Consider the following 27731-nt stretch of genomic DNA (forward strand, 5'->3'; position numbering starts at 1 on the left):
CGAGCACTTCAGCAGAATTTAATGAAGAAAAAGATATAGTCTGTAGAGAAATTAATAGCAACTTCAAAAGAAATCCCCCAAAAATGCAAAGAAGAATTCTAAGAAGTATTCTATGTGAAGTCACCAAGAGTTCATGCGAATTCCTAAAGGAATCATTTGAAAAGTCTACAGATAGATTCTGAAGCAGAAAATCTTGGACGGATTGATAAAAAAAATCCAGTAAGGAAGCAACTTTTAGAGAAGAACATGGAAAAATTTATGAAGAAATCTCTGCAAGCTCCTTAGCAGGTATTCATGATGGAATTCTGGAAGGAATCCTTAGAGAAATTCAAAGAGAATGCGCTGAAACAACTGCTGAAAGAATCCCAGCAAAAATTTGTTTAGAATTTACTTAAGGCTCAATTGAGAACCGCATATTATCTCAAACTTATAAAGCACTTTTCTCCAGAATGACGCAAAAGCGAACAAAACCCTCGTGTCCGATTGTCATAAATGGCTAGCTAAACAATCGGACGTTCTTATTTTCTTCGCTTTGTGTATGGTTTTGGGAAAAAGTGCGTTTTTAGTTCTGGAACAATTGCCTTTCTCAATTGAGCCTTAAGGCAAACATAGAACAGCTTTAATGAGAATCTAAGAAGCATCTTCTAAATAAATCACTTGAAACAACCATAGATAAATCTTCAAGTGGAAGATTTATGAGCACTCCTATGAATATTTCTACCCAGAGAGCTCCATGGAGAGTTCGTGGAAGAATCTCTAAGAAAAACCCTTGGTATAATTCACAGAACGGTCCCTGAAGCAACTCTCAGGGGAATTCCTGGAAGTAGTCCTGCAGAAATCTATAAAGAAAATTTAGTTTAATCTCGGTAGGAATGAAAGAAGAAGTTCCTGAAATAATCTGGGGAGTGTTTTTGAGGGAAAACTTAGGAGAAACTCGCGGAAACACTCAAAGAAGAATCCTTCAAAGAATTCAACGAATAATCACTATAAGTTTTTGGGTAAATCCCTAGCGAAAACTTGGAATCAATGGAGTGTTTCTGGAAGAAAGCTTGAAGCAACTTTTGAAGAAATCTCTGAAACTACTGTTAAAGAAAATCGTTGAAAAGTAATTTGGGAATCCCTAGAAAATTCATGAAGGAAACTCCAACAACTTTCTGCAGAATTTGTATAAAAATCTCTGGAAAACTCTACGGAGAATGTCCAGAAGAATCCCTGTAATAATTATGCGGAGGGATCCCTGAAGGAATCCTCCAAAGATTTCCTGAAGAAATCACCAAAATATTTATGGAAAACTTCTGGAGGAGTCATTCGATCAGCTTTTAGTGGAAGTTGAAAGGGATTCTTTTAATCCAAGAGGCATTCTTGAAACAACCTTTAGAAGATTCAATTGAAAGATCTTGTATGAACTCCGGTAGCAGTTTCTAGACTGGAATTGCATAGAAATATCATGGACTGCCAATAAAGGAACGTCCATAAATTACGTCACGCAAAAAAAATGGGTCAAAATGGTTTATATTTTCGTGTTTTGGACTGCAAATACTAACTTTAAAACTTAGCTGCACACAATGAGCTTAATGTTTATTGTAAACTGTTTATGTTTCATGTGGACACATGTTCGAAACAGTTATTTTCGATCACCCGAATTCGCACTGCTCGAACAAAACACACCATTTAGAAAGTCAACAACTGGATCTTATCAACAAACAATCCCCTTTCTCCTACGACGACATCCATGAGCCATGTCACCGCAAAACAATACGGCAAATCAGCATAAAAATCTACGGCAAACTGTCATAATTCACTCTTTGCGGCGATGGAGCAGGAGGGAGGGGGGGTCACCAAAGAGAGACCCCATTTCATAATTGTCCCCACCACGCATAGCAAAACGAGCAAATCCACTCAAAATAAGCACTTGTCCACGCGCGGTGCGATGTTGTCGTCAACATAGCCGCGATCGTGTTGGTCGTTAGTGTCCACTACTGTCCAGCAATGGGTCCCACTTTCCCTGCGCCGGTGCTATTCTGCGTGGCAGTCGCTTGCTGCTTGCTACTTGCCAGCGGTAGACAGGTTGGTATCCAATCATAATAATAATAATCGCCATTGTTGTCCCCATCGCGCGAAGCTTAGAAACAGCAAGCCCGGCTGCTGCTTGAGTGCGGGTCATTTAGATTTTGCATTTTTCCACAGTCAGTCAGTCTGTCTCATTCGGCCACAACGCGAGTGGGGGTATGTGTCACCTTGATTTGCGTTGAGTTGAGTTGCTAGACATGTGCTCTATTCCCTATTCACCTGACTGACAACCTACGAATGTTTTAAAAAGTCATTCAGCAATAGGGCACAAGTGCATCGTTAGTGTCGCTCAAACCTTTATGATAAAAATGGGAAATGCATCAAAGTGGACTATTTGTCATTCAGTTTTATGAATGACGGGTTAGCGTTTAACTGATAGGAACATACGTCCATTTTAAGTGAGATTTACCTGCTCTGAATGTTGACAATAAATGTGCTTTTATAATTTAACCAACGAACATAAGTACAGGGTCCCAGTTAGCCTAGCGGTTAAGACTAAGGATCGCCAATCCGGAGACGGCGGGTTCGATTCTCGTTCCGGTCGGGAAAATTTTCTCGACTCCCTGGGCATAGTGTATCATTGTACTTACCTCACAATATACAAATTCATGCAATGGCAGGCAAAGAAAGCCCTTCAATTAATAACTGTGGAAGTACTCAAAAAAAAAACACTGAGTTGAAGAGAGGCAGGCCAAGTTCTAGTGAGAACGTCGAGCAATGAAGAAGAAGAAGACATTTGTACAGAAGATTAATAATGTGTAATATGCGTAGATCAAAATCTACAGTAGGTGCACGGAAATGTCGGAAAGAGTCTCAGTAGAAACGTGAAAAAAAGGAGTCCCTGGAAGGATTCCTGATCAAATAATTAAAGTAAACCGAGAAGAATCAAGAATCACGAGAAAAAAATACTGAAAGGTTCCCTGAAAGGTCCCAGGAAGAATTCTTATAGATATTCTTAAATAAATTTTGAGAGAAATACCTGAAGAATGCCAGGCGGAATCCCGGGAGAAATTTATCAAGGAATCTCGGAAGTATCTCCAGAAGAAATTATCAAAGAAATCTCAGGAGGAATTCTTGAAATAATCATTGACTGACTCTCAAGATCAATGAAATCCTAATAAGGATTAATGAAGGAAACCCGAAAGAATCACCTAAAAGGCTCCCAGGATGAATCCAGGAGTAATCCCTTATGCAGTTTCGGGAACATTCCTTATGGAAGAATCTCGAAATAAATTCCTAAACGAATCCCAGGGTTAATCAATTGAATAATCCCGGTGAGCGGTATAGCTAACGGAATTCCATAAAGAAGTTCTGGAAAAGTCTTTGACAGAATCCTGGGGTAATCCCTGAATAAAAATAAGAAGAAATCCCAAAAGCCCAAAGAAAGATCAATTGATGAATCCTGGGAAAAAAAAAATGTTGCAAACCTTCGGGACAAATCCATTAAGAAATTTCTGGAAGAGTCTCCGAAGAAATCCAAAGAGAAATCCTGAGAGGAATCTCATGTGATATCAATGAAGGAATCGCCGAAAGAATACTCAAAAGAATCCCTGAATAAATCTTGGAAGCAATTTCCAAAAGAAAACCGATAAAAAACGAAATCCTGGGAGGTATCAATGAACGAATTCCTAAAGGAAGCCAGGAAGAAATCCCTGAAGAAATTCCGGAAGAAAATCCAGGAAGTATCCTGGAGGAATTACTGATGACATCTCAAGAATCAATGGATGAATCCTGGGAGGAACCAATAAAGAAATCCCTTAGAAAATCACTGAAGGAATGCCAGATGGAATTCTGGAAGAAGTCCCCAGATGAACCCCGGGAAGTATCCTTGGAAAAATCCCTGAATGAATCTCGAAACGAATTTCTAAAAGAATCTCTGCAGGAAACTCAGGAAGAATACTGGAGGAATTCCTTATGCAGTCTTGGGAATAATCCATGAAAGGACTCTAAGGACAATAATTATTTGGAATTTTTTTCTTTATAACAAGATTGTTTGATTCCAAAACATTGTGGTATGACATTCGAATTCATTATTATGAATAAACATCCTATTAGCCCACTGTTTTATCTTGCCCCATCCGTTTCAACTTGCTCCGGTGTACCTTATCTCAGAAGGATCTCCCGAAGAAATTCCCAAAGGAATCCTGGGAAGAATTCTTAGAACAATCCAGCAATGAATCTCGGGTCGAATCTCCAAAGGAATTCTGATACAAACCAATGCAGAAAAATATCTAAAAGAGTCCTGGCAGACAGCAAGAATCCTGGAAGAATCACTTATGCAGTCTCGCGAATAATCTGTGAAAGAATCCCGGAAGAAATCCTGGGAGGAATCAACGAAAGAATCTTGGGAGCAATTCTGAACGAAATTCTAGAAAAAAAAAATCATAAAGAAATCGTTGACAAAATCCTGGAGAAGTCCCTGAAGGAATCATAGGAGAAATCTAAGGAAACCGAACAACGACCAATGGAGAAAACCCGGAAAAAATCCCGCAGAAAAAAATTGAAGGAATCCCGAGAAAAATGCTGAAAGAAATTCCGAGAATATTAAATAAAGCAGCTCCAGGAGGAATCTCTGAAGGAATCCCGCAAGGAATGTCTCTCTATAAGACATTTTTATAGAAATCCGTACAGGAATCCCATGGGAAATCACTGAACGTATCCCGGGAAAAACACCTGAAACAGACTCGGGAGTTCTTGAAAGAATTCTAGATAGAAAAAAGAGGAAATTCATAGAGGAATCATTAAAAGAAAACTTTGAGGAGGAATCCTGAATGGAATACCACGGGAATTTCAGGAGAAATCCTGGGACGAATCCCTACATGATTCTTAGGGGGAATTACAAGATGAAACCTGGTGGGAATCCTAGAAGAAAATCAAGAAGCATTATCGGGAGCAGTTGCTTAATATTTTCATAGACAAAAAATACCTGTAGGAGGCTCTGTATATAGACCAAGATGTCCGTGGTACAGAGTACGTCAAATCCGGTGATTTTTTCAACTGGAAATCTTTTCGTAGCCGTGCGGTTAAGGTCACCAAGCTTCTAATCGCACCATGCTAAGGGGTGATGGTTCGATTCCCGCTTCGGGCGATGAAACTATTCGTGGGAACAGTTTTTTCTCCGTATACACTGCCCAAGTAACAATGAATGCTGAACAGTGAGAGTATTAGATGAACAATAGCTGGTTAATGGTGTCAATAGCTGAACACAATGACAGCTGAATATTGGTCTGAAGTATGACTTGTTCAACCTCTTTAATCAGCAATACATAGATGGCTGAATATCAAGTTGAATAGAATATTATTCAGCTTTAAAATATACATCAACATGCAGAATTAATCATCTGTTATTCAACCTTTAAGCTAAGTTTCCAGATCCCAAGTAGAGCGCTCAAGCAAAATTCCTCCTTTTTCCGCAAGTAATTTTGACAACTGATCTCTATGGGGAGAAATGTCACTTTTCCTTACGGAATAATAACACGGACTATTTTTCCGCACGAAAAAGTGACAGCTTCATTTGATTTGCACGGGAAGCGTTACTGGCGTTACACTTATTTCCTTACTTGCCATCTGCGAACCGCTCAAGTAATTTTGAAGCGGAATCATTACTTGATCATTACTTTCCCTATCTTTTCGCATAGTACGTACGAAGTGAAACTGGCCATAATTCAAATTATGTTTGACAGTTGACCCAAGCGTGTTTTCGTGAAGTCCACATCGCTTCTTCAGCCTCAATACAGACTTGGTTCAACTTATGTTCTTGACTATTCAGACTCAACAAGTATTGCTTTTGTTTTCGAGGAATTGTATAAAAATTGTGTGTGGTGTAGGTGCTAAAGTGAGTGACTTTAAATCAGGAGGTCCGAGTTCAGTTCCCAGTTTCACCACAGACTAATTTATACATTCCTAAACATCTCTTCTGGAAGTAGACGCCGCTAGTGGTAAAAATAGGCTCAAGCAAGTGTTTTTATTTTATTTTCACACAATGAACTTAATTGATGTTCATTGTGTTCAATGTTGATATAAAGCCTTAAATCAGCTTTCCAAAGAACCTCAAATCAGCTTAAGGTTGACTAAAATCACCAAATTTAGATTTTCAGGGGCTGAATAAAGGATATTACCTCTTGTCCTCAGCTTCTGTTTAAATGAAGGCTGATTTAAAATAGTTGGAGAAACGTTTGTACAGCATCGAATTGTTACCTGGGTGGCGCATGCTTCGTATGTAACTTGTCTAGTGTTTCATTCAATCTGTAAAGCCTCTGACTGAAGACGGCTCTTATCCATTTGAAAGGTTATGTTGAACTCGCCATCTTTATATTTTTTGAGTCAAGATATAAGCAACAGTATGTTTCACCCCAGTGCACAATGGTCCACGAAACACATTTACGAGGAAAGATGCATTCAGCGCCTTCAAATGATTTTCTAGATTAATATGGTCTTCTACAAAGTTGTTCCTAAAAATAAGGCCCTCTTTTCAATATACAAGAAAATTAGGGTGGTCCATATTTTCAAAGGAATTGGTAACCAAACTTTTTCATTTGCAAGAATAACTATACATTTTTCGGGAAAGTTGTAGATCTATCAATTTTGAGCAAGTTTGCTGACGACACTTTTTATGTTGCTTTAAAATTGACCGATCTAGAGGTATTTTTTCTGAATAAGCTTAGGGTGGTTTCAAAAAACCGGTTTTCTGGCGTTAGCTTTTTCAGTTTCGATTTTTCATCAAAGTCGCCCAAGAAACACTTGTAGAGCATTTGAAGACGCGTCGTTTCGTGCGCTGAGATAGTCGTTATCTCTTTTGGTTCAAAAGTTACAGGCGTTTTTCTTAAAAAATCATAGTTTTTCAAAAGGGTGTTATGACGGGTTGGAGCAAACATAAAAAATATCTTTTGCCCGCATTCGAAAGAAAAAATGTTGTTGTAAAACATATAAAAAAATAAGCACTTTTTAAGTATTTTTCACTTGAGTTACAAAAATAACACTCCTCTGATTTTTTTTTCAAATGCTCTACAAGTGTTTCTTGGGCGACTTTGATGAAAAATCGAAACTGTAGCTTTTACGCCAGAAAACCGGTTTTTCTTGAACCACCCTAAGCTTATTCAGAAAAATAAGTTTGGTTACCAATTTCTTTGAAAATATGGCCCGCATTATTTTTCATGCACATTGGAAAGAGGTCCTTATTATTAGGGACAACTTTGTAGAAGACCATATTAATCTAGAAAATCATTTGAAGACGCTGAATGCTTCTTTCCTCGTAAATCTAGTTCGTGGACCACTGTGCAGTGCTACTTGTTCATTACTAACAATTACAGTACCGGACTAAGTTTTTCCTGATAAACATACTTATTTGCAAAACGCCAAAAGTGTATCTTTTGGAAGGGCCGAGATAATATCAAATTAAACCAATTATACTACAGCACCATCTAGCGAGAAAAATTTAACTAAATAGCATTTGAATAGAGGAATCATATTCATATGAACAACTCCAAGGAAGACACTAACTTCAAATTTTAAACTATGATTAAAAATATCAGGAAGACAAGCTTACTATACGCTTTAAGTTGGCCCCAACGTTTGCGCCACCAAGTGAGTTCATGCAGAATTTGTACGAAGTATGGATGTTCTGAACAACTTTCTCGAGATTTGAAATACAAACAATTAAAAAAACGCAAATCGATCAACTAGTTTTTAAAATATCACGTTCAACGTAACGGCACTTTTAACAACACCATTCCGAGATAATCGCTTTTAAAGTTTCGCGCTGAGAATAAACTTGTGCGGCTAGACCAGTTCTACAAGAAAGTCACGGAAAACCCGCTCTTTTTCGAATATTTAAGGTAAATGTCACGGACTAACTTCGAAAAATAGTACTTGATATGCATGGCAAAAATCCTTATGAAATTTGGAATGTATATTGTCTAGCTAGTATACTTTCAGATCATTCAATAAAAAAAGTTTGATTTCTTAACCCAGCAAAGTATGTAATCCCTTGAAAGAAATTTGGTTTAGATTTCAATTTTGTTAAAAGGGGTCGCATATTTATTACGTAGAAGGAGAAAAGGAGTCTACCATAATATTTTATTATACGAAACGAATTTCGCTTCTCATACAAACATCGTTATAAAGTAGAGAGCGAGGTTCTGTAGAGCCCTAATAATTCTGTTATCTTATTTTCTTCCCTCTGACCAAAATGAAATGGAAGAGAACGTGCCTCTGGAGCCGACCTACTGATCCCTCTGACCTAAATCTGAACATTCCTGATAAGCCAGTTGACAAATGACACCCAAAGACTCTAAAGCATGACTCACAAAATCCACCCGGATGAACGAAAGGGATTGGTCATGCTTGCGAGCAAGATCCATGCCATCATCACAGATCGTACCCTTCCCTTGATGAGTCAGTCAGTCAATGGGTCAAGCAGCTGCATCATCATCGCTGCTTGAAACTCCCAATCATTACCTTTAATTTTCTTCGGAATCCTCAGCGAGCTCCACAGCGTCTGCTTCTTAACTCCAAAGTCACCGCTCTTTTTGCAGATGTCGAAATCGCTGCCAAACAGTTGCTGCCGCTGCGCACTGGATTTCAACACATTGTTGAGCTGATTCTGCTGATCCAGATAAGTATCCTCCTCGGCTTCACCGCTGCTGGCGGCATCTCGGCGCCGGTGGCCACCACCAACGTCATCCACCAGCACGTCCGATTTGGACAGCGAAATCAACTTGTTCAGTCCCATCTTGTTGCCAAAACATGCACTTTATCTCCACAGCTTTAGAACATCACAACTGATTGCTTTTCAGTGCCCTTCGTTCTTCGCCGACCACTCACGATCCCTTGACCGTCGTCACTTGATTCACCGCCGCCGATTGCTTCATTTCACAACACACTTCACTGCTTCTACCGGTTCAGAAAAACGCATCTATCCAATTGACTGCGAAACTGCTCACGACCTCAATCAAGATCAATGTGCCGTTTGATCCAGAGACTCTCCCACTTGCACTCTCACCGTTGCACTAAATTCTTACACACCACACCGGACGGAGTCCGAAAACAAACGTTCTTCACCCTCCGATCCCGTTCTTCGTGGTGCAGCACTTCACGCACATTTCTTCGCCGACGACGACCACGGACGCGTCATTTCGGAAATTCTCGCGGCAAAATGCACGCGGACAAACCTGGGAGGAGACCCCTCTCACACGTCACACTATCAACCAACAACGTATACCTAGCAGCAAAGAGCAATATACGAACGGTTCGACGTCGTGAATGAAACTGAGCTAATCGTGTGGCAGTCTGGCTTGCGGCTGCAGCAGCTCTTTTCTGGCCTCGGGGGCACCCTTCTCAACAACTCCTCTTGGCAGCAGCCGTCGCGAGACGATCGGTGATCGTTAGACAGTCAGTGGCTGGCTTGGCTGGCACAGCATAAGCAAAATACGCACTCTCTTTTTGCGCTTCGTCAGGCGCACACACATTTCCCCGCGAGGAGTTTCATCAAGAGACGCGATAGAGAAGACGATAAAACGGTAACTCTAATTCGTTAGGGTGATCTATATGAAGCGCTCTGGAGTCATTTGAGAAAAAATATTATTAGACTCGTTTTTTTCCTTTACAGTTCATGTTTGGGTAAATGTGAATTGTGTTTTAAAAGGATAAATACATAATTGATAGAATTGCTTCGTTGCCCTGATACAAAGTGTAAACTAACAGGATATCGTTCTCAATAAAAATTCTTATTACAATAAAACAAAATTTACATCATTTTTGAATTCAGTGAGCTGTTGATCATTTTTAGCGTCTAATCATGCCCTTAGTCTTGAAAGACGGCGGAAAAATATAAAATAGTAGATTTTATTTCTGTTTACCATACAATGATGAAATATACTACCGTGAATCACATATCAGTCCCATCTTTGCTGGATTTCCTATGCAAATAGGACAGATATGCGATTCACGGCAGTAGAGTGTTATTTGTTAGCGAAATTGGTAATTTTACTCATCTCACTCTTCGTTCTTCGTAACCAAATCTCCTGTTAAGTTATTCAGTATCAGTATTAGTAATATCAGTTACATACTTATAAAAATCTTATATTTCATTGAGAAAGAATATAGAAAAAAATATGTTTGAACACTTGTGAAAAAGCCCTGGATCTTGCTCTTCCTTGAAGCTCCTGGATCTCACACAATTAGATGGAAGTTAAGCACTTAAAGTTGGTCGACGAGAAGAAAGGGTTTGCCAAATTAGATATTTCCTCGAGCAAACGGGTTCCGCCGTTCTTGATCCAAGAGATTTTCTAATAAAAATCAGATGAAACAGGTACCTACCCGAAAAAAATCGAAGAAATATAAGGCCAATGGGAGAATTCCGACGTAAAAGAAAAGCGAATTTCTTTTATTACTGCCGAAAAACAGGAAGTTGGTTTTACTAATATAAAACAAACAGATAAATTACACATGCACCAAGAAGGGTTTGCGTAAATATGAGTTGAACAACAGTATGCTTACCAATAAATCTGCTAGGTTAGCAGTTTCAATTGGTTTGATTTGAATAAAAAAATCACCGTGAAACATCGTGGGGATCCACCAAGAATTTCTTCTGGTATTTCTCCAGCAGTTCATTCTTGGATTTCTCCTAACGCTTCTTAGATTTCGCAGGTAGTTGCTTCTCGGATTCCTTCTAATGAGAAGTCTACCTTCTGGGATTTATCCAGAAGTTCCTTCTTAGATTCCTTCAGGAGTTCCTCCTCAGGTTCCTCTAAGAAGTTATTCATGGGTTCTTCTCGAACAGGCTTCCTTCAAACGGATTTTTTTTTCGGGATTCCTCCAAAAGTTCATTCTCAGATTGCTTCAGAACCTCATTCCGAGTTTCCTTCAGGAATTCCTTCAGATTCATTTTGTGATTTACTCAGATACTCATTCCGAGATACACAAGGAATTCTTTCCGGGATTATTTCAGGAACTCCGTGCAAAACCATTTCAGGAACACCTGGGATTTCTCCAGGAATTCATCTTAAGATTCGTCCAGGAATTCTTGCAGTGATTCCTTCAGAAGTTACTTCTGAAATGCATCAAGGAATTCATATTGGATTCCATTTTTTTTTTTGAAAATTCCTCCTTCTGAGATTCCCCCCGGAGTTCCTTCAGGAGTTTCTCTTGAGTTTAATCACGAATTCTTTCTGAAATCCTTCCCGGAATTTATTCTAGGATTCCTCCAGGAACTCCTTTACATATCCGGGGATTTACATCGAGATTCCTCCAAGAATTCGTTGCAAGTTTCTTCTTGGGATTCCTCCAGAACTTCCATCCCTTTTCTTTTCAGTAAGACACTCCTGGAATAATTGTGGAAGAAATTCCTGCGGGAATCTCGGAATGAATATCTGAGTAAACCCCGAAAGGAATACCTGAAAAAAAAACACGGTTGAAATTTCTGTAGAGACGCCCGAAGGAGAAAACCGTGGAAGAAACCGTGGAGAGACTTCTGATGAAAATCTCAAAGAAATTGTTGGATAATCCCGGTGACCTTCAGGTTTTCCCGCGGAACTCGAGGAAGAATTTCAATACGATATTCGGCGAAACGCCAAGAAAATTTTTGCGGAAGCTAAAACATTCACCAAAAATAATCCTTGGTAAATCTTCATTTAATACTTAGCAAATTCTCTGTAAAGCTTAGTTCCAGTATTCTAGAACTCCACAAGATTACCGTCGGAGTCCAATGAGAATTCCTTCCATCGTACTCCGGACCACAATCTTGTCCAGATTAACAAAAAGCATCACACAATAGTTCTCGCTGTAATCTCATTGAAAAATCCTCAGAATAACAGCAAAATGTCTTTCATCAGCATTGGAACATCTCTGAACAGCATAAGAACCTCATAATCTGGATTATCCCCAGAAACCCAACCAAAAGCTATGAATTGGATAACTTTTCCCAAGAGCGCGCGAACAACACATTTAGTGTAGTGCCCTAAAGGGCAGAAAAACCCAACTGTCATTTTTTACTTTAATAGTTGCCAAAGGTTGCCGGGCAATCAAACTGCAGCCATGGCAACGATCACATAAAGCCTTTACTACCTGAAGGAACGAAGCGAAGTCATCCTTCTGGCTGACGGAAACCACCCGAGAGGCTGCAGTCACAAGTTGCATCGAATGCTTGAGCATCGTGACCCCAACAACATTATTGCATTGTCCAAATGCTGAAGCGGAACCTAGTCGACAGATTGGAGATCCAATAATTCGACATGAACAAACCTTGCGAATGCTGCTGCAAGGCAAAAAGATTCCATATGTCTTTTCTTAAGGAATCGAAAACTCATTCGAGGCACCTCTGGAACTCGTGCATACAAAAGTCTCATAGGTAGGTAAGTTGACATCAGTAGATCGGCACGTTCTCTTCCATCTGGGAAATTGGCGCGATCATGGAGGCGACCAAACCCCAATTAATGAGCCGAAGCTATCAGCACACCGCTTGGATGTCAAAACTGTTTCTTATTTCTCCTTTATGCATCGATCAATTGCGCTCAGATCAAGGAGAAGAGTAAACTAGCGAGCGACTCCGTTCATTCTACCAACGAGAGGACCTCAACGCGCAACTCGTTCATGACGACCTAAAGTCTTAAACAAAACGGTGCAGTAAATAGAGCGACGGAACCGTTGCCACGTCGAGATAAGCAGGTACCTGCTGTTCGATTCCAGACTGGAGCAATGCTACTGGTCAAAAGCTGTGAGCACGGTGTTGTACCTACAGAATATATCCTTATCAACATATGTTTCCAGACTTACTCTAGCACTCTGCATATCCAGCCATCAAGCAGTTTGTTTTTGCTGGCAGTAGTGGGTAAAGCGCCGGTCTAGCGAATACGGAGTCGTGGATTCGATTACCAAGTACTCCTAGTGATTCCTAGACAAGGCGACACGGAGGGTGCATCAATCGGGATGCAAGACTTGTTGGGGCGAACAGAAGAACACCATGAAAACAGTCAGGAAAAGAATACGATCGAGTTTCAATCGACACTGAATCTCAGCGTAGTCAGTACATCATCGAAAGAGAGCACCGGTCCCGATCAAAGTGATATTGACGACGGTGTTACAGATGGCAGTAAAGCTGAAGCGAAGGTGAATATCGAATCACCGATACAACCACGAAGATCAATTAGAAACACGACGGGAATCATGCCAGAGCGTTGCCGAGAAGTCACCGGCGTTAAGAGTAATTCGGTAACTGAGCTCCGAAATTACACCGAAAAAATGCAATATCCAGAGAAAAAAGCATGACACAAAGCGATGAAGGAAAAAATACAATCGTTACAGATCGACGAGTACGTAAAGCATACTAACGAAATAACGAGACGAACCAGCCAAGGGCTGAAAGTCTCGTTTACCCTAAAAGGGATACCTGGGGTCAATTGGACCCCAGGCGCCTTTCAGAGCTCGTCTTTGATGGAATACACTCAGCGAGGTGACGAAACTGAGGCCATGAAGGTATCCCTTTTAGGGTTAATAAAGACAATAATAATAATAATAACTAACGAAATGTACCGTGGCTTGGTGAGCAGTTTTCTCTACGTTGCGGTCAACTCACGAGTGGACATGTGCCTCAGCACATCACTACTCAGTAAAAAGATATCGAAATCAAGCAACCAGGACTGGACCGAGGCAAAATGGGTATTAAAGTACTTCAAATCGTTTAAGACCTTTTATCTGCGTTGTGTTTTCTTCTACAGAAGCCAAGTTTTTTAAACTAGTCTGAGAATGCCAGGAATTGCTGTACATGCGGAAGCTCCTGAACGAGCTCGTCGAATAACCAGCTTCTCCAAGCTTATTGATACAGACATGCTTTTACCATGGATCGCTAGCAGCAAGGTATAATAAATCTGCAATATCTACCGGCAAGCAAGATGAAAGTGAACAAGATCTGATGAACAAGTTGTTGGAACGTGTGAAGTGAAGCGACATCTGGACTAAATAGAAGTCCCAGTCAACAGCAGGCTTCGACGGCGAGCTACTTAAAAAAATATCAAAGCTGTTGAAAACTATTACTGCGAGCAGATTAAGAACATTTTGAAGCTGATATTGATAGCCTGAGATGGTCAGGTTCTTTTCAGTTCCACGGTGTATGAACTGACAAAGTCCGAGAGCTCCATTCGTGAGGGACCCAATCAAGTATCCACACACTGCACTGCTCGTTCTGACAGGTCATTCGTCTCAAGCGGTGGCTTGTGAGAGTGAACACTATCAAATCTCGTTATTAGCACACTGCTCACGAGTGTGAGTACCATGTTAATTTCTCTTGCTTTTCGCTGATTGGAAGATAACCCTAACCGGTAAACCGAAACGAAGAAAAAGAACAACAAACAGAGTATTGCAATCGCAAACTGCTGTCGAAATATTGCAGCTCTGAGTATCAAGTCGATAAAACTCCAAACAATCTTGTGGGTTGAAATTTCTTATGGTTTGTTATGTAAAAAACATACACACTTTTTGAATACAAACGAGCTTGGGAGTTTTTTTTTACCAAATTAGAACCGCTGACTATCGAAATCGTCCAGCAATATCGATTGATTACGTTTTCCACATTTCCATCACACGTTCAGTTGCTGTACTAAACCTCAGTTAAAGAAATTAATAATGAACAGTTTGCCGAAACTATCGAAATAGATATTTTATTCTAATTTCATTTAAAATGCACAGACCAGGCGATTCAGAATTAAATGTGTAATAATCATGTTAGTCTTTTTCGACCATTGTAGCTAATCGCGGAGAACGTCAAAGTCACAATCAATTTAGCATGTAAATTAATTTTTAACAAAATAATGATTTAGAACTACTTTATGGAGGCACGAATATTAAAATAAGGAGATGACAATCCAACAAAGTGTATGTCAATAAACTGGCTCTTCTTTTAGTTAAAACTATTCGTCTAATGACATTCAAGCGCTACCTAGAGAGCGCTACTAGAGTGTGTTTAACCCTTTATAAGGCAGTGGCAACTACATTGCCAACTACTGTTTGTATTTTTTTCTGTTTTAGGTATAACAATTTATTTTGAACTTTTTTTTGGTTCACGCAAAATTGGGATTACTAACAACGCCTGGTATTTTTTGGTACTAAACAAAAGTTTAACAACAACTTGGGAGGGAGTCATTTTTAGACTCAAATATGGCTAAATTTGACCGCGTGAAGAAAATTAGCTCAAACTTATTGTAAAATTATTGTTTTGGTAAATATTTTAAAAAATAATCAAATTATGGTTTGACATGAGCTGAACTACACAGTTTATATTATGGGTTAAGCCCTAATCCACTCTAAAATCTCTTTACCGGTTTTTTGTCGAAGTCAAAAGTGGAAAGTACCCTAAACGGGAAGTGGCAAGAATATTGCCACCCACGCTGGTGGCCTAGACGCGCAGTGGCAACTATATTGCCACCTAGATTTTTGAGAGTTTCTTTCAAACAAAAATTGTTTTGTACATGCAGTCATGTGCATAATCATTTCCACAATAGTATGCGTTGGCAACTCCTCTAGTTTTCTCGGCCTTATAAAGAGTTAAGAATGTTTTTACGACGCTTAAAGCACCATTACGCATGGACAAATAGCGGGACTGATCCACATTTTCAGCAGGCTGTTTCCAGTGTTATCACACTCAAAACAAAGGATTTAAGCGCTGTTTCTTACGTTTCTTATTTCCATATGTTTTTATAGAGATGAGCACAAAGGAACAGGATCGATTGGAGCCGTAATTGCTTTGATTTCGAAAAAAAAAAAATGAATTTGAGAACAAAGGAATTCTAATGACACCGTAACCCTGACTGCCACAGCAGCTTGATATCAATTCAAGGTTACCGAGATTCGCTTCGTTGTTCGGCTCGTTTGACCGAATTTTTGTCACGTGTGCGAGGGATCTTTTAGTTACAAACTTTTTATTGTAATTTCACTTTCACTCACTTTAGCATTGATCACTGTAAAAAAGTTATAAATTCTGACGCATATCAGCCCTTGATCACAAACAAAAAAAAATGGATCACCCTACTCCAATGTTCGTTTTGACGGTTGCAACCGGTGGTGCGTGCGCTACTGGCTACTACACCTTGAGCACGGCGCTCGCTCTCCCTCTCGGATTCAAGCGCGCGCGTTCGATCCGACCGGGACCCGGCGGAGAGCAACAGCGAGGTGTGCGCACGCCACGAATCCGACCGACCGGCCGAACCGATCTCGTTTGATTTGAATCGCGTTCGAATTAAACGGAGCGTATTTTCACGGCTCACTGTTCCTCCTATTTTGGCACACTTGTGAACTTCTTAGCCCTGAAGAGGTTTCGGTGCTTTCTAGGGTGCGTTCGCGGATGGACTGCTGGTGGGCGATTTTTTCGGCCGCACCGCGCGCGGTTATCAAGGCCGCCCTGCCACTACTACGCCATACGCTATACTATGGTCGTAAGGTCGTCGTCGCCGTTGTGGAGGCTTATTTGGGGTGCACTCGATGAGGTTCGGGCTGGTTGCCCCGGTTCTCTACTTCTCTGCTTCACACTTGAAGACGAGTAGCTGTGAAAGGCCGTTAGCAAATTTCTTGAGGAGCACTTCTTTTTGCGTGTTTAAGGTGAGGGTGGATGCCGTTCTAAAGTAAGTGAAGAGGTCTTCGACAGGGGAGTTCATCACGGTAGATTAACTCTGGTAGGTTATTTCATTAGTGCCAGGACTTGACAAGCAATTGATGGTTTTGTTGATGGTTAGTGAACAGTATTGTGGAGTCAGAGATTCATTAGTGGGTTTCGATTTAATGTGACTTTGACGTTCACAATTGTAGATACAATTTAATATCAAGAAACCCAAAATAAAGACACTGCAATCGAGAAAATTAAAACTTAAGATTTCCGCGCCAGGAAGACATTCTTCGTGTCCAAAATTAGCGTCAGTGATGCAGCATTGCAACCACTGCTCCGTAACCACTGTTTTCCACGCCTAATTTCGCCTGCATTCATAATCATAGTGATCCATCGTCTCGAACCGTAGTGGTTTAGTCGAACATCTGGCCACCACACTATTCCAACCGACTAACTATAACCTACCACACCGGGGCTAATAAGTGAAACACCTCATTAACGTTGTTCACTGGTCATCGCCGCGTCGTCGTCGTCGTCGTGCTCGGTCGATCGTTGTGGCAAAGGCGCCGGTATGAACATCTGGCCATGGCCACTTTCTTTCGTTTGCTCCCTAATTCCCATGGTGGTGATGGTAAAAGCTTATGATTAAAAGATCTCCAAAATTATAGACATCTCGCTTCCCTCCCTGGGTAGGTCGCGCTTCAATTCGATTAGGTACGCAAGTTGAAACTTTTTTTTTCGAGCTTCCTTCCACTATTTCCTTACTCCGTTTGCGTTTGTGGCTTGTTTTGATTGATTCAAGGAAACTCCGAAACAACAACAACAATTAAATGCCCTCTTCAAAGTTTTTGAGCCGTTCTGCTTTTTCGGATCAGTGGACCGAAAGTTTTTGGCCAGAAAAGCGGTAGAAATCGTGTCGGTAATGCAAATTACAACGAGGGGTCTTCTAGCCGGTGAACGATGCACAAGGTTGAACGTTTACCTTCGGTAGCTTGTTTTTGTCGACCATAGAATGCACAACATTTTTTTTTTTTCAAAAAGCTATCTGTCATAAAAATATCAAGCTATAATAAAAATCAATATTTTAGAAGAATGTTGGGGACATCTTCAATAAAAAGTTGATTTTCTATATGGCAAAAGTATGTACTAACCACGTAAGTAACTTTTTTAGTCAAAAAGACTAGCAGAGATTCTTAGAATCATCATAAAACCAAAATAAAAGGTATAAGGTTTTATGGCGGTTTTCATAAACTCTGCAAGACAAATTGGTTATTAAAATGTTTCTTGGTCTCCCTCTGTTCTTCACCCATAGACATCCCCGTAGAAAATTGAAGCCCAAATCACTCCAGCAACCTCTTCTGCTGATCCAGGGTTACCTAATTTGCTCACCGAACATCGGTGCCGCGCGCAGCTTCTTCACAGAGCACATGTGCGCAGATAATTGCCACTCTAAACACAGAAAATAACCCCCATCGGATCGGGCCCCCGCAATTTAGAAATAAAAACGTTCCATTGCAGCAGTACCAACATCACAGCACCACTTATGGGAGGTTTTATGTACGAAAATTGGCGTTCGTGTATTTAAAAAATCAAATTACGCCTGCTAATTACCGAGTGCGAGTGGTAGTAGCATCATTCAATAATATTCGCATACAAAACCAAACATACAGCGCAGTGCCACCGGTGGTGGCCGGTAATTGTTTTCTGCATCTTCCCGAGTCGTAACGGTTCCGTCCATGATGCCGGCGCATGGTTTGGGGTTTCCTTGGTGCATCATTTATGCACCGGATCATGGCCGATGCCTTGCCATGACGGTAATTTTTGTCAATCAGTAGTGCTGGCAAAAGCGTTTTGTGACAACTGAATGACTTCTATGCAACATAACAAACAAAACACCTCTCATTGATGCCTGGACAATACCTGCTTAAACTCCTCAAGAAATTCCCAGAGGAGTTCAAGAAGAAATCTTTACAAGAATTCTTCGGATATAACGTAGGGGTTTTATTGTAGAAACCCCATCAAAATCTTTGAAAACGTTCTAGACAAGATGGCTAAAGGTATTGCTAGAGGAATCCTGGAAGATGTCCTATGAAGAATTCTTTGATAAATAATAAAAAAAAACATAGGAAAATTTTATAAAAGATTCCCAGAACATCTGATGTTTAGGAAATTTCTGATACTACTGGTGGAAACTAAAACTGCTGTAAATTTGGATGAATTTCCAAAATGCACTACCAGAGGATTTTTTCAAGAATTCCTGCAAAAAATACCGATGGAAAACCTGGAGAAATTCCTACCCAAACTCGTGAAGATTCCCTAGAAGAAATCCTTGAAGAATTCTTTGTTGAAGTCCAAAAGAAGTTCATAGAAAGTCTCTGGGATTGCTGGTGAAAATACTAGAGAAATCCATGGTAGAATTCCTGCAGGAGATCAATGTCGAACTCTTGGTGGAATAACGAGAGAAATTCCTGGAGGGATTCTTGAGTAAAGGTATTACTAAAGGAATGCTGGAAGAAATAAAAAGAAAGATTCCCTGTGAATTTTCTAAAGAAACCATTGAGAGAGTTTCATTTAAGAACTCCAGAAACAAGCAAACTCTGAAACTTTTCCTGGTGGAAATTTGGATAAAATTCCAAAATGACTTCCCAGAGAATTTTTTTGAAAAATTCCTGGAAAAAATACCGATAGAAATCCTGAAGAAATTATACTGAATTACTAAAACTCCTGCTAGATATCCCGGAAGAGTTCTTGATGGCATTCTTAAAAGAATTCTTTGTTGGAGTCCGCAAGCAATTCATAGAAAAGGGGGAATTCCATAATTATTTTTTTAAGGGATAGCTGGTGGAATTACTGAAGAAATCCATGGTGGAAATCTTGCAGGAGCTCATGGTCGAATTTCTGGGGGAAGAAATTCCCGAAGGAACTCTTGGTGAAATTTCTGCAGAAATCACAAGCGAAATTTCTTATGTAATCCCTGGATGAATTATTGATGACATTCCAGATAACATTTTTAAAGAATTCCTGATAAGATTGTTTATTGAATTTTAGGAAGACTTCAAGGACCTTCTGATGGGATTTATGGAACAATTCTTGTTGATATTCTAGATGAACTTTCTGGTGGCATTTCAGAAGGTCTTTCAAACGAAATTGCCGGATAAAATCTTGTTAGAATAGTTCATTTAAAAAATCCTTGTAAAATTCCTGATAAAATATATTGACGACCTTCTGTAGAAGTTATTGAAGGAACTCCGAACAGAATTCCTAGTGAAATTCTTTGTGTAATTCTTTAAAAAAAACTTACAGGTGAAAAGCCTAAAGTAATTCTTGGAAAGACTCCAGGAGAAATCCCTTATGAAACCCTGGTTATTGAATTCCCAGTGGAATTTCTTGAGGAATCACACATAAAACTCCATTCTTTATTAAATTCCTTGAGAGTAATTACTTTTAAAATTCCTGGAGACAAGTTCATGGTGCAAACTTGAAGAGTTTGCTATGGAAATGTCTAGAACTATTTCTGGTGGAATCTATATATATATAAAAATGCAGTGGCATACGTGGGACCGCGCATAACTTGCGAACGGAAGGTCCGATTTTGGTCGTCTTAGTTTTGTTCTGTTAGTTTTCACCCAAGGAAGGTTTATGAGGCAAAAAACATGGAGAAATTGAGAGTTTTTGAAAATCGATCTTCTATACATTTTGACCGGGGACTTGGTCGTGGCTAGAAACTTGAAACGTCAAAAAACGCAGTAGGCATAACAAAGTTTGCCGGGTACAGCTAGTTTTAATATTTTTTTTTATGGAATTCTGTTGCAAGAAGGATTTGCTAGTAGAATTTCTTTGCTGGTGGAATTCATGGAAGCATGGTTGCTGTAACGCCTGTAAAAATTGTTTAAGAAATTCCTAGAGAAATTCATGATGAAGTTTCTAGATTATATCCTTTAAAAAATCTTCAATCAATTTCTAAAGAAATTTTAGTAGGATTTCTAATAGAATTATGTGAATTTCATGCGAATTCCATGCTGAAACTCCTGGATACATTTTAGTTACTGACGAACATTCAGGTGGAATTACCTGAGAAAATCTTGGAGGAATTTGATGGGTTTCCTAGTAAAATTTCTTTTGGGATTTCTGGCACAATTGTTGCTGAAAACATCTGTAAACATTATTTAAGAAATCTTTTAAGATATTCATAATGAAATTTCTACAGGATATCCTTAAACAATTTTAGAGGAACTTCTAGAGCAATTTTAGTAGATTTTCCAGTGAAACGGATCTGGAGAAATACCAAATAAAACTCCTAGATTTTTAATGCTTGTGTCCAGCAATAATTGGAATTCAAAAATTAAGTCAGTGCTTTTATTGCAGGAACTGTTCGGCAGAACAGGTTATGCTACTGGGAAATTAAGATGAGACCAAGTTGATTTTCAGGGGCTCCAGGGACCTTTAGGTGGTTTCAGGGACATCCCAGAGAGATTTCAGAGGTTTCTAGGAGCGTTTCAACGGAATACAGGTAGGTTTCAGTGTGTATCGAGGAATTTGAAAAGTTTTCAAAAGGAGACTTGTTCAAGGGGAATTGAAACAATTTTAGAAGAGTGTCAAGAAGTTAAGCGTTTCAAAGGGATTTAGGAAGGCCCTCTGAAACGCCCACGAAACTCCCTGAAACACCCTAGAACGCCACTGAAATTTCCTGAAACCCAATGAAATCTCCTGCAGCACGCTGAAATCCCCTGAATAACTCCTGAAACGCCCATGCAAACCCCCTGAAACTCCCTCAAATACCCTTATGCATGTCTGAAATTCTCTGGAAACCTCCGGAGACCCCCGAGATCTATTGAAAATGGGTAGTAATTTAAAACTCCTTTAAACACTTCGATAGTCCTTGAAACCTAAGACTATCGAAACATGGGCTTCGTGGTCGCGCGGTTAGCGGCGTCAGTCGTTTAGGCGTATTATGAGTGCCACGGAGTGAGGGTTCGATTCCCGCTCCAGTCGGAGGAAACTTTTCGTTAAACGAAAAATCTGGGTGTTCCGTGTTGTCCGTTGCCTAATGTTAGTGATTGTTCAGTCTATGCAACCTCTGGTTGAAGATGGTGTAGTGTCTTTCTTCTTCTTTTAACACCCCTAAACGCATCGGAATCCTCCCGAAACTCTCTAAGGCCCCACGAAACTTCAAAAAAAAACCCAGAGACTCTCTGAAACATCTCAGAAAGGCCTTTGAAAACTCTTAAAGCCACTTGAGAGCCCACAAAAAGTTCCTGGACCCTTTGAGACTCCATGTAACCCTTAATCCCCTAAAATTTCCCGCTACTCCATGGAACTCCCTTGGAACACCACTGAAAACCTCGAAAAAATCCTGAAAACTCCCTCGAAACACCCCTGGAACCCCCGAACCAGGGTTGTCCTGGTTTTTTTGCGCCTTTAGAACATTATGTTGATGATTTTTCCGTATCAGGACGCTAATAGTAATAAAATATAAAAAAAAAACGTCTAGTGGCACTTAACCAAGATATCTAAACGAAATTTGTAAAAAAAAAAATACACGAGCATTTTCTGAAGATATTCATGGAAGAATATCTGAAAGCACTGGTCGGAAAACCCCTAATCCTTTAAGTTCCTTGAGATTTTTTAGAATTCCTAATGAAATCTCTAGAGGAATATCTGGAGAATTGAACAGATAAGTATCTATAAATTTGTGAAGACATTTTCAAATGAATTCTTGATAGAATCTGAGGAAAAATTCCTAAAAGTATACTTAGAAAAAAAAACCTGTATGTCAGGAGGAATTCATGAGCAAATCTCTGTATGATTTTCAATAGGACTTCCTGGGATAATTCTAGCTTGAACCACTGAAAACAATTAGGCACGAGGAATCACTGAATAAATTTCTGGATACGTTCCTTTGCTATCAGGAATTTACAATGTGACCCTTAGATTTCTGAAGGAGTTCCTAGAACAGTTCGTGATAGAATAACTATGTTATATGCTTTAGGAATGCCTGGAAGAATTTCTGAGGAATTCGCTGGAGGAATTTCCAACAGGGTCCTGGGAAGAAACTCCAAAATAAAAGCAAAAAATTCTGAAGGATTTTTTAATCGAATCCCTAGAAAATGTTCTGAGGGAATCAACTTAAGACTTTCTTAACCCTAAAAGGGATACCTTCATGGCCTCAGTTTCGTCACCTCGCTGAGTGTGTTCCATCAAAGACGAGCTCTGAAAGGCGCCTGGGGTCCAATGGACCCCAGGTATCCCTTTTAGGGTTAACCCTTTCCTTCCCACGACTTTGAACGACTATTTCTATGCCAAGAAAGCGTTTCCGAAAAAAGTACTTGAACAAAAGTTATTGCAAATTGGCCAAATTTTTCGAAATCAACATAAAAAATTTTAGTTGTAAATCAATAGCATTTCGATTGTTTATCAATAGTTCCACTATTGAAACAAGTAGTTGGGAGTTGGGTTTACCTAATGAGATTACAATCATATTTTAAAAACTATTGCATCATATTAATCTAATTTCGTTTGTCTCGAGTTCGTCGAAAATTGATGGTGCTCTAGAGCAACCATGGGAAGTAGAGGGTTAAGGAACCTTGGAGAAATTCGTTGAGAAAGAATCCCCAAAGATATTTCTTAACCTTTCGGGACGCACGCCGTTTCAATCCTGAAACTTCACCGCGCTCGAGATGTATACGACGAGCGAGGATTTTTGGTAGTGTTGTACTTCAGAGCTCCACGGAGAATGTTTAAAGTAACTATTGGAGAATTGCAGAAAGAAATTTATAAAATTTACAAAGATTTTACAAAGGAACTGCTGGAGCAATTTATGAATTTGATTCGGGAAATTTTGTTGGTTTTCTGTTCGCAGCAGTCTTTGAAATTGAGTTGACTGTTCGATTATTATCCCCGACGTTTCGGTCCGACTATTGGACCTTACTCAGGGCTCGATACGCAAATCAACATGTTAAGTATTTTGATAAAAAATATCGGGTTTGAAAGGGTCACTGCGTCTGTACACGTCTAGCCTTGCGGATGGGTGGCTCTCAATTTCGTCATCTCGCTAGGAACCACTAGGAAAATTTTGGGACAAATTCATGAAAGATTTGAAGAAATTTCTCTAACAAATTCTAAATTTCTGAAGTAATTGCTGGAGGAAATTCTAAAAAAATAAGTAGCCCATTATCGGAACAGAATATCTGAAAGATTTCAAAGGGGAATTCCTGAGAAAGTCCACGGAAGGGAACTTCGAAAAAATCTGAATAAACTCACTGAGGAATTTCTTTAGCAATCCGTACGAGATTTGCAAAAAAAGATCCACGGAAGATTTTCTGAAAGTATTTTGGATTTTTTAAACTCATGCTGCAGTTTTGGATTTTGCAGCAGATTTTCTGAAGAAATTTGATGAGTTTAAGTAATCACCAGTCAAATTTCTTAAGGAGTCTCTGGAGAATGTATGTAAGAATCACTTGAAGAGCTTCTGAGGGAATATCAAAAGGAATTTCCAATCGATTTCCTTAAAAAAATTCATAAAAAAAAAACAATCACTAGAAGATGTTTTAAGAAACCACTCAAGAAATTTCAGAAGCAATCCTAGAGGAATAACTGTGAAAATCTATTCAAGGATTTCTCAAGGAATCCCTGCAGAAATTTTCAAATGTATCCTAGGTAAAACATAAAAAAGTCAGGTTGTGGGGTACTGGAACTAATTCCGACGCTAATGAAGGAGATTTCTCCTTGGTCAGTTTACCTTAAGGCGAAACTGGAAGCATTTCCTCATTATTTGGTTTTTGATTTGTTTTATTGAATAACGGAGCAATAATTTAAAAATCGGGCGTCATACACGTGTAGAGAAAGGATCAAGGTATCGCCTGATTTTTTTCCTGGTGGAAAATGGGGGAAATTTATGGAGCGATTCCTGGCCAAAACGTTAGTGAAAGATCTGTTAAAATTCCTGAAATTCCTGGTAAGAGTTGCTAATGAATTTCATGATGCTCAAGTAATTCCTTGTGAAATACCTGGTGGGATTACTGGTTGCATTCTCGGAAAATTCTTGGTATTATTTGTGTTAGAATTTCAAGTAGAATTTCCTATAGAATTATTGATGAAACTCCTTATGCTGAAAAACTAACAGAGGAAATCATAGTAGAATTTCTGCAGAATGTCCTGGATGAATTTCGTGGAGGAATTCCTAGTGAAACTACTGGAAGAATTGGTGGAAAAATTCCTGGAAAGATTGTTGGAGAAATTTATATACTAATTCTTGAAAAAAAATCTTGATTACTGTATAAATAACTGGAGGATAACCTGGGGAAATTGCGTGTAGAATGATGGGTCAAATTTATGAAAGACTTCATAGTGAAATTCCTGGAGAAATCCCTTATGAAATTCCTTGAGGAAGTTCTGGGTTTTTATGGAAAAATTCCTTGTAAGGTTTCTGGAAAAATTCGGAAAGAATAGCCGTTGAAATAACTTGAAGAAAAAAAAGAAACAAAAAAATCTGGCGAAAATTTTAGGTACTGTAATAAAAGTTGTGAAGTATATTCTAGCTCCGTCACAAATATCTGGCAGAGGTTTTAATGTCATAAATGATTAAAAAAATCAGAAACAATCTTTGAAAATCTCTAAAATGTTGAAGAAATTCCTAGCAAACATACTGCTAGGAATTTTACGAAAAAAAATGAAAGCAAGTTCATATATATTTCATTCAGAAATTTCTAAGAAAAACGTTGAGGTTCAGAAATTTCTGGTGAGATTATCGGAAAAATTCCTGGTATAAATTGTGATGGAGTTCCGAGTAGAATTCCGAGTATAATGATAAATAAAATTTATAGAAAAACAAATGGTGAAATTCTTACAGGAAGTTCCAGAAAATAATGGAGGAATTTCTTGTAAGATTCATGGAAAATACCTGAAAGAATTGCCACTGAAATAAATTGAAAATATAAAATAAAAAAAATCTGGCAAAAGTTTCAAAAAATAGTTAAGGATACGCTTGCTGCGCTCCATTACAAACATCTGATAATGTTTATAATGCAATAATTTATTGCAAAAAACAGAAACCATTTTTAAAATACCTCAAAATATTGAAGAAATTTCTAGCATCCTGACTACAAGAAATTTGACAGAAGAAAAAACCGGAAGCAAAACGGAATAATTTCATATATTCTTCATTCAAAAATAAATTTGGGAAATTATGAAGTTCAGAATTCTAGTATGATTGTTTAAGAGGTTAATAGAACTCGGGCTGGAAATTTCTTCAATGAAGACTTCTATATGCCTATCTATCTTGAAGAACTTTGGGTTCCAGGAAGACTATACGAATATTTAACAAATTATCTACGCCGAATTCGCCCAACATTTGTAGGCAGATTAAAAAAAATGGCACATTTTTAACAAAACTCTTGGAGATGTTATAAGCTAACCTCCGAAGAAGTGTTCTTGTGAAACTGTATAGATTAGTTTAAAACCTAGAGTTTGAAGCATTTTCAGTAAAATCAGTGTAGTAGTTCCTGAAGAATTTCTTGAAAGGCTCCTTGTTAATGTACTCGAAAAATATTCTTATAGAAAGTTAAAAAAAATCTCTCAAGCAGTATTTAAAAAAAAATGTTTCTTTAAAATATGTTCTTGTCTAGTCCAGTTTAATAATGCTAATAAATTGTTCATACTTGTCCTACCTTTTTGCACAGTACTCACGAAGTGGAAAGCTTCGCAAAAATACACAGGGAATCAACGAATGCCTGCTTGGAATTAACATGTATCTTCAGTGTACAAGTGCTGGTTATCTACTGCTTCGGGCAGCAATAGCATATGCTACGTTAGAATGCAGGTGGGCAAGAAGATGCATTGATGATGCATTCAATCGTCTACTGGAAATTTGCGTGGGTAGTAGAAGTTATGGTTACAGCGGTACTGGACCGCTTTGGTTAGTGGATTGCGAGTTGCTAAGAGTAAAGTACGAGACACTGAATACGACGTTACAGTTGAAGTCGAAATACGTATCTGTCATAGGATACACATAGTTGGAATTGAAAGGTACAGTTTTTATCCTACTAACGGGTATTCCACTTACTAGATTTTATCCTACTAACGGGTATTCCACTTACACTCCCAGGTCTCATCATCATGGTAACGTAGTTTGTTTGTTGCTGTGCAGATTATGTACAAGGAAGTGGTAGTAATCTGTGAAATGCGAAGGATCAAGGGTTGAATCCAAGACTATGTAGAAGTGGAACCCATAGATTTCCAAATCCTTTGAAAATTGCTTCATATTTATGCCAAAATTACAGCTTATCTTTTATTAGTTCCAACCAAATGGATACGTACCTGTAAAGAAAGAAAAATCTCGATTAGTTAAAAGATCAGATATAGTAAGTCAGATTGATATCTCAATTTCATCAAGTATCTCACAGTGTGAAAGAAGCTATTACCTCAAATAAAGTATTCAAATCCAACCCGTAAACAAACCTCTTACATGCAACTTAGCCCCCACTGATACCAATCTCTCTATACCATGACGATCGAGTGAATATGAGCTCACTCACGAGGGGCAGCCACGCGATTCCAATGTTCATTCCATTCAAAACCCATGTAAAACGCAGCAGCTCCAACCAAACGAAAAACATCAAACACCAAGTTGCACATGCGGGGCACAATATCAGATTTATTACACGATGATAAAAAGTGCACATATCGAATCGACAAAAACCCTCCGGCTGGGCCGGGGGCGTTTCGAAATCCCTTTCATTTTTTTTCGTTAGTTAGTTTGCATCGAAAAATCCAGCTGAGCCAGACCTCGCCGTCTCCGCCGCCGAACCGATTAGAGCATGCATGTTATTTCGTCGATCATCAAGTTGGCAAGACGCAGGGACGACGCCAACACGACGCACGCCAAGGGTTGGTTTTGTGGTTGTGTGTATTGTAATTATCCATGCCAGCCCAACTGGTAAATAAATAGACCGAAAAAACTTTGCACAGGCACAGCTGCGTTGAGCTGCTCCCAAAACATCATCGGTCGATGAGCGCATATCGATTTGCATCTATGTATGATCTTTACAGCAAGTCAGCAGTGCTGCTGCGTTGTTGT

General features: G+C 39.1%; 1 protein-coding gene across 5 annotated transcripts in view; it reads right to left on the reverse strand.

The window, feature by feature from the left end:
- Positions 1-27731, reverse strand: part of LOC109417649 (uncharacterized) — a 696771-nt gene that overhangs the window by 48504 nt on the left and 620536 nt on the right. The window contains exon 4 of one of the 5 annotated variants that reach the window (XM_062850485.1): positions 23234-26971. The exons of the other annotated variants lie outside the window; for them this stretch is intronic. Within the exon in view, the coding sequence (XP_062706469.1) occupies positions 26946-26971 (26 nt within the window). The 3' untranslated portion in view covers positions 23234-26945. Of the gene's footprint in view, positions 1-23233; positions 26972-27731 lie in introns of those variants that run through there. 5 annotated transcript variants of the gene reach the window in all.

The sequence above is a fragment of the Aedes albopictus genome, chromosome 2 (assembly GCF_035046485.1).
Source record: "Aedes albopictus strain Foshan chromosome 2, AalbF5, whole genome shotgun sequence".
NCBI classification, from domain to species: Eukaryota; Metazoa; Arthropoda; class Insecta; order Diptera; family Culicidae; genus Aedes; species Aedes albopictus.